This window comes from Pogoniulus pusillus, chromosome 34 (genome assembly GCF_015220805.1).
Source record: "Pogoniulus pusillus isolate bPogPus1 chromosome 34, bPogPus1.pri, whole genome shotgun sequence".
In the NCBI taxonomy this organism is placed as follows: domain Eukaryota; kingdom Metazoa; phylum Chordata; class Aves; order Piciformes; family Lybiidae; genus Pogoniulus; species Pogoniulus pusillus.
Genome location: NC_087297.1, coordinates 555,411 through 563,418, shown reverse-complemented (window position 1 = coordinate 563,418; position 8,008 = coordinate 555,411). Strand labels below are relative to the sequence as shown.

The window sequence follows — 8,008 nt, the reverse complement described above, 5'->3', positions numbered from 1 at the left end:
CACCTGGCTCATACCTCAGCCATCACTGACTTCCACTGCTGCCCCAAATAATCAAATTCTTGACAGCTAAATCCAGAGCCCTGAACCAAGGCTCTCACCAATGTCTCTGCAGCCAGGACCCCACCACTCTGCTGGCAACAAACCTCTCCAGACACTCACAGCTATGACAGGAACCAAAACGCCAACTGCAAGAAAGAACCCTGTGATGAACTCAGCAACTTGGAGAAGTTCTGCACCAACAGCCCCAGAGCAGCTGCCACTGGCTACACCAGGGAGAACAGCTCCAGCTCCCCTCCACAGCTGGTACTCAGCGACTGAGCACCACTGCCTTGAAATGAAACCAGCTGGCACATCACAGCAAGCTGGGGCAAAAAACTCTCCTTTGTTTTCCATGACTTGGGGAGGTCCTGCATGGCCAAACAGCTAGAGACACTGGAATTAATAAATGAATAAAACCAAATACAGAACCTCCTGAGTGCTGCTGCCAAGGGCAGGAGGAGTGCAGCAGCTCCTCAGGAGAGCATGCTGAGCACAGCACAACACCCTGGGGGGGGGCGGTTCTGAGTCTTCACTCACCCTGGACCTCCAGCACAACCCTACTGCTGGCCTCAGAGTCCCCCTCAGACAGATATGTCTGGATCAGCTGTAGCTCCTCACTCTGCCAGCAGCAACTGAGTCCTTCACAGCTGCTCAGGAACAACCTGAGCTCTCACTGCAGCTTACGCAGAACCTTGCCTTGAACCTCCCCCACTCCTCTTTTCCCATCATCCAGGATGAAGCTGACTCAGCCTCGCCTCAGAACTTCTGAACTGAACAGTACTATTAAAAACGTTTATTGTTTCTTGGACAGAAAATACCTATCAAAAACCTGTGACCTGGCAATGACAGGAAATGATGTGCAGCAACACCAATGCACAGCAACACTGCCCAAAGGGGCAGCAAACAGCCCCAACAAACCCCAGGACCTTCCCTGTCAGCTGCTGCCCTCGGTCTCATTGCTGAGGCTTTCAGCAAGGTCAGCGAGCCCAGCTTTGCTCAGGGCCACAATCAGGTTCTCAGGGGTTGCGTGACTGCCCTCCTGGTCCTGCCAGGCCACCAGCAGCTGCTTGGCTCTCATCTTCATGTCCTCACTGTCTGACTCAATCTGCCGGATGTCAGCTTCTTTCATCTCCAAGTAGGGGGCCAAGGCCTTCCACTGCTCCCCCAGCCTGATGGCAAACGACTCGATTTGGTCCCCGGTCATGGCCTTGTCACGTTGTACCTCAGGGCCTGGAAGAGAAAAGCCCAGAGGGGATGCCTGGAGGCACTGCACCTGCAGCTTCCCTGCTCTGCCCCACTTTGACCCCCTTCATTTACCAGCAACTGCCTTACACCTGTCCTTGTGAGACCCTGCTCAAGAGCTCCAAGATCCTCATAGGCCCCATCCCTGGGTTTGCAGAGCAATGTCCCTTACTGCCCATGGCAAGGACCACCTCCTGCCCAACAGATGAAGCACCTCAGGACCACTGCATTGTCTTCTGGGTTTGTTTCAGTCACTTGACTCAGGGGTAGCCCAGGAGAAAAACAGTTTGCATCCCTTGCCCCTAGTCCCTTGAGCCTGACGGTCCTGCTGGCAGAAGGACTACGCTCAGGACAGGAACCTGAAGGTGCAGTGAGAACTTGAAGGATGCACTGCAGGGACTGCACACTTAGAGCTCAGGGCTTACCATCTGTGCTTATTTCACACCTTCAAAGGAAAAACCTAGCCCCTGAATTACTTCTGCATACCAGTGAGCTACCTGCTCTGAATAAGCATCTCACCCCCATGCCCCTTGAAGCTGGCATGGGCTGGCAGTTTCAGCTCTCTCCAGTGCTCCTCAGTCACACTCCTTTATATGAGCTGAGCTCACAATGCCAAGGGGAAAGCAGCAGCCAAGGAGTCACAAACCAGCAGAAGCTCTTGGCCCCTTCTCTTATTCCTCAGCAGACCACAGCTCTGCCACCTCTGCTTCCAGACAAGGGCTGAAGATGTGAACTCAGCACGGTGAACCCAGGAAGGCTGTGTCAAGCAGTGCTAAGCTGAAGAGAACTTTCCAGTACCGACAAGGACACTGGAAAAGGGCTACCTGATGGATGGAAGAGGGCACAGAAGACCCAGAGGTTCCCAGAGGTCTTTCTGCCACCAGAAACATCTTTCTACACAATCACCAGCTATTTCAGGAGTGTGGCCTCCACATGCCCCATCTGTCCGTGCTGCATCCAAGAGCTAATACACCCAGCTGCTGTGAGATGAAGGCCTGGGTGAGTACAGAAGGTAGCAGGAGCACAACACATCAGAGACAAAGGTGAGGGACACAAGTGGGAGGCCTGGTTCCTGCCATGGGGTGGGAGCTGACACCTGTCTGGATGCCTGCTCCACTCACGGAACCTTTGCCTTAGAGCTGGTTGAGCTGCAGAGGAAGCAGAGATCTCCGAGCTGAAATGCATCAGTTTCTCTTTGTCCTGTGGCCACCCACCCCAGCAGGGGCTAGAGCAGGGCACCTGCCCATGGCAGCTAAAGAGCAAAAGGCAGAGAGAAGCAGGGGAAGGGACACCTGGGCAGTGCTGGCACCTCAGCTGTAAAGGGGCACTGCACAGCACCACAAAGGGAAGAGGCTGCCAATCCAACTGCCAATCCAACCTCAACAAACTGCAGGCTTCCAGCTCTGCAGGCCTGAGCCTGAGGCTGCTCCTGCTGCTCTGCATCCTGAAAGGGCTGCACTTTGTGGCACTAAGGTGCACTCTTGGGGGAGCCAGGACCGGTAAGCTCAGCAGCAGCTATGGCGTACAACACACACCCAGAGAGAGGCTGAGAACCTGGAACACACAAATCTTACTTTCATTGTTTTCCTTTAGTAAAGCATCATTGTCTTCCTCATCTTCATCCTCGCCTGTTTTTATTTCTTCAGAAGGAGGCTAAAGAGAACAGAACAGCACTGGGTGAATTTTGTGCTTGAAGAGAAACTTCACATCTCTGAGCCTCTGGAACACGTTGGGAAGGAAAAGCTGACAGGAGCCCATGTCAGGAATCCCTCAGCCTGCTACACCCAACCCAGCAGGAACAAGGGTGACACCACCACCCAGATTCCTCAGTCATCCTCTTCCTCAAAGTTTTCTGTACTTTCCAACTTCTCCAAGGTGATAAGCAAATAAACCCTTCACTCTGAGTTACAGAAGGCTTTCTTCTTGCCTCAGTTTCAGCCCCAAGCCTTTCCTAGGTGCCTGATTCATGCATTTGGCACATGGCAGCAGTGCCACCAGGACTACTGCATGAAGTGACACCTGAACAGCTTTGCTCTCCCAGCACTGCTTCTAAGATTGCTGTCAGCATCTAGGTGGCTCTGACAGCTGAACAAACAAGAGCTCCATCCTGCAGCCCAGCCTTTATGCCTCAGTGGCTTCACACTACAGACTGTCTCAAAGCCAGAGCATGGGCCTGTACCCATGGGCAGTGGCTGGGCTCTGCTAACTCCAGGCTTTAGAGAATGCTTCCTTCCTAAGCTGTTAGTTCCTCTTGTCCTTGAGCATGAAGTGATCTGGAAGATACTTCCCTGGCCTCAAATTTGCACTGCTCAACATGCAAAGGGTTAAGGCCTTAAATGCACACATTGACAGTCTCTTTGTTTTCTTCTCCGTGAGCTGACAGAAGAGATCTGGCAAGATTTAACAGGGTTTCTTTAGCTGCACACCCTGCCCCTTTTACTGCCATCTCAGTAGCCACAGCTGCTGATACTGATGAACCCTATCACCAGCTGACACCTTCAACAGAGGTGGTTTGGGCTGCCATACAGAACCCACGCAACTGGGCACAAAGGTAGCCCTGCTAGCAAGGGGCCTGCCACAGCTGATTATGACAGCAGAGCAGGCAGGGCTGAGCACTCTCTGCTGGCGCTGGGATTGCACAGGACCAGCTCCATTCTCTCTAATTTCCACTTCATCACACAACTGTTTTTCCCTCATAGTTTCTTAGCCCTTCCCTCCCCCACCACAAAACGATCTGCAGAGACAGAGCAGGAAATCAAATGAAGGCAGCAGCTCCTGCCACAGGCAGTAGTACTCACAGGCAGCTCCTTGGCTAGCTTGATGACCATGTTCTCTAGGTACTCAGGTAGACTCTTGAACTGCTGGTTTGTAGGCTGGAAGAAGTGGGGACTTCTGCGTGCCAGAAGCCTCAGTGCTCTCCAGCCATAGTTAGAATTGTTCACAGCCCTAGAAGAAAACCCAGGTTTGGTTGGGAACAGTCTAGCATCCAGAACAGCACAGAGGAAGATCTGAGGCACTTCTTAAGTCATGGAATTGAGGCATGGGTTTTGCACATCAGTGCAGCCCTGTGCTAGCAATGCAGAGAGCAGTTTGTTTTCTTTAACAATCCAAACATAAGAGAGACCAAAGTAAAGCCAAAGCAGGACATACTTGTACTTGTTTTCCACCATGTTCTCAGGGTCTGCTTGCTCAATGGCCTCTTCAAAAAACTCCTCCAGCGTGGGCATGTACTCCCTGCAAAACACAGCCAGGAGCTCAGTGCAGCACAGCCTGCTCTGACTGGGCTGGGGCTGCTGCCCTCACACCCACCCTGGGCTTCTCCACCGAAAGAAAAAAGCAAGCTCAAACCAACCCACCCTAATTTAACTGCAGACAAGCCAGGAATGCTTAACACAGGTTGCTACAAAGCCCTCTGGCACACAGCCACTGCAGTGTGTGCATAGTGGCCAGTGCTGCCTGTGACAGGTACTGGCACCTGGTACCATACCCATGGGTGACATCACCACCTGTTCAGTGAACAACTGCTGTGGGCACCAGACAGGAATCCTGGCCAGAAGGGAATGAGACTCGCAGAACACTCCCTATCACCACTGCCTGGCTGCCACCTGCACAGCTCTCAGGGGCTGGCATTCTTCGCAGCCTGACAGAACAGCAGAAGTCAAACCTGGTCCCCTCACCTTCCCTCTCCCCCATTTCAGTGTCAGCTGCTACCAGAGCAAGTCAGCCTACTGTCATTGTTTATGATCACAGCTTTAGAGGGTGGAAGCACATCAAGTGCTTTAGTTGTGCTTAATGATCTCATCCCAGTGGCTCCCCAGCACACTCACAACACCTTCACTTCACTGCCACAGTGACTGCTGTACCTTCTGCTGCACCTTCTGCAGGCATTTCAGGTACACACGTCTAAAGGCTACAGGTGTCTGAAGTTAATGTATTTGAATTGGACTGAAAAGTATCAAAGAGATGTGATCATTCAGAAGGAGCCCAGATGGCAGCCTGTCACTAGTGTGTGCCAGGGCTCGATACTGGGGCCAGTACCAGGCAGCACCTCCATTAGTGACCTACTGCTGATGGGGCAGATGTACTCTCATATGTACCAGATCTGCAGACATTGTAAAACTGGGAGCAGTGGCTGATAGACCATAAAGTTGTGCTGCCATCCAGAGGGCACCTAACTGACCGGGGGAATTGGTGGACAGGAACCTCGTGAAGTTCAGGAACAGGCAATGCCAAGTCCTGCCCCTGGGGAGGAAAAACACCAGGCACCAGCACAAGCTGGGGCTCACTGGCTGGAGAGCAGCCTTGCAGCAAAGGTCTTGGTGGACATCACCACAAACACAATCTGACAGGGCACCCCTCAGGGCCCTGGGCTGCACTGGGAAGAGGGCAAGCACCAGGTGACAGGAAATGATCCTTCCCATCTATTCTGGGCTCCCGATCATGAGACATGGGCCCACAGCACAGTCTGCATGGACAGGAACATCTAAGGAGAGGCTGAGGGAGCTAGAACTGTTTACCCTGGAGAAAAGAAGGCTGAAGGGCAGTGAGCAGACTCAATGCTACTCAGTGAAGTACAAACAGCAGCTGGCACAAACTGAAATAGTGGAAATGTGTTTTGACTTCAGCATCAGAAAAAAAGACAGATAGAAACACTTCGTTGAAGTTGCTGAAGCACTGGAACAGGTTGCGTAGAAAGGCAGTGGAGCTTTCACTCTTGGAGAGTAGAATTCCAGCTGGAGAAGGTCCTAGGCAACTGCTTTGACTATCTCTAGAGGTCCCTTCCAACCCAGCTCTCCTGCAACTGACAGCCAGCATGTGTGGTTCACAGGGACACAGCAAAGAGGGCACTGCTGGCTGTAATACAACAGCTGAGGGATGCTACTGGAAGGGATTCCAACCAGTACCTAAGTAACCACCACCTGATCGAGTAACAGAAATATTCAGTGAGCAGCTCAGAGATGGCCCTGGGCAGCCTGCTCTGGTTGGAGGTGTCCCTGCTGATTGCAGGGGCCTCTCGAGGTGACTGATTACATTTGAGGGTCCCTTCCAACCTGATGCCATCTGTGAGTCTGCTGCTCTGACTGCTACAAGAATTGCAGACTGTTTAAGATCTGTGAGCCAAGATGAAGAGTGGTGCACAGCAAATGATCTGCTCTTCTCTGACAGAGACACATCTGCTCCTGGCAGGGAAGCTGGGGAGCAGCTGTGCAGGGGGAGCAACTCTGGCCTAGAAATTCTCCTTAGGTTGTGCCTAAGCAAGTGGAGCCCCACGCATGCTTCAGTGCAACTGCTGACTGATGGAACCTGAAACCCCCCTGGCTGGATTCCCCAGATAAAAGGCAAATTTTCTCCCAGGAGCAGCTGTCTAAAGAGATGACAGGTGAGAAAGTATCCCTGCATCTGAATGCAGGCACCAGAGATCCAAAGTTGCAGTCATTTGGCCATGTTCAGCCACAAAGTCTGCAACAAAACTTGGAAGCGAATCTAGATCCCCCAGCATCTCCTTCCTCTTCCCTAAGGCTCTGTCTGCATTTGTTTGGCTTTTGTGGGGCTACTATTGGCTTAAAGAAGTTGTGGCACAATACAGTCATGGACAGGGAAAAGTCTGGGCTCCAAACACAGCAGCATTAGCTCTGGGCTTTGTTGAGGCAGACTTCCTGTCACAGGCCTTCCTGCACATCCCAGCCTCAGGAGAAATGAAGCAACTCCTCTGCAGTGTTCTTAACCTCTGGAGGTCTCTCTGGGAGCTTTTCCTTTTCCAATTTTTCCTCCTAGGCACCATGTCTGCACACAAGGGGACTGCACTTTCTCTGGCAGAGTTACTTAGCAAGGTACTTCAGAAGTCCCTGCAGCTGTGCAGGCAGCAGAACCAGTAACCATCTGCAACGCTAGCAGAGGTGCTGCTGGCTACCTGCCTCCTGCCTGCACTCGTCACTCTTAGCATGCTGGCTAAGAATCAAGGCTGGAAGCAACATCCAGGATCATCCAGTTCCAACCCCCTGCCATGGGCAGGAACACCTCACACTAGATTAGGTTGTTAAGAGCCACATCTAACCTGGCCTTAAAGATCTCCATGGATGGAGCTTCCACCACCTCCCTGAGTAACCTGTTCCAGTGGCTTCATCAGAGCCAGCCCGGGCCTTTGGCACAGCAGCTGCTTCATCACGCTCATGGGGTTTTCTATCTGGTTTTCAGCTTAGATTTTACTCTGCTAAGCCATGGGAATTCCTGCGAGCACAAACCCTGGTGAAGGAAACTGTCAGAAGACAAAAATTCACAGAGGCAGCTTCCCTGCAGACACGCAGGGAGTGGCAGAGCAGAGCAGTCTGGCAGTGTCAGTCACTGAGAGCAGAGCACAGGAAGCTGGCTTTGGACAGTGCTGCACTGTGGGAGAATTTCTCCCGCAGCGGGGCATGAGCTGTAAACATGAGACCTTGTGATGGGAGATGTCCTTGGAGTTTAGCAGGCTCCAAGGAAGCTAGGCTGTGGACTGAGCAACCCACGCACACCTGATAGGGGATGGAATCTGCCGGCCCCTGGGGCAGACACAGCTCCAGGGGGCTGACCCTGCCAGCCCCCTGAGGTGGAACCACGGGCTGTTTTGATAAGGAATAACCTATCTGTACCTTACACATAACTTTCAGCCAATCTGTACCTTCCACTTGTACCAATCTCAAACTAAGTTAGTTGTGCACGCCTCTTCCAAGTAGCATATAAGCCACTGTAT

The 8,008-nt window shown here is 52.3% G+C and overlaps 1 protein-coding gene across 2 annotated transcripts in view; it reads right to left on the bottom strand.

Annotated features, from left to right (window-relative positions):
• Positions 1-809: 809 nt before the first annotated feature.
• THOC1 (THO complex subunit 1) overlaps positions 810-8,008 on the bottom strand; it is a 28,037-nt gene continuing 20,838 nt past the window's right edge. For both annotated transcript variants that reach the window (XM_064170572.1, XM_064170574.1), the window contains 4 exons: positions 4,432-4,515; positions 4,080-4,227; positions 2,856-2,934; positions 810-1,269 (listed from right to left, as the gene is read on the bottom strand). In XM_064170572.1, coding sequence (XP_064026642.1) covers positions 974-1,269; positions 2,856-2,934; positions 4,080-4,227; positions 4,432-4,515 — 607 coding nt within the window. In that variant the 3' untranslated portion in view covers positions 810-973. The remainder of the gene's footprint in view (positions 1,270-2,855; positions 2,935-4,079; positions 4,228-4,431; positions 4,516-8,008) is intronic.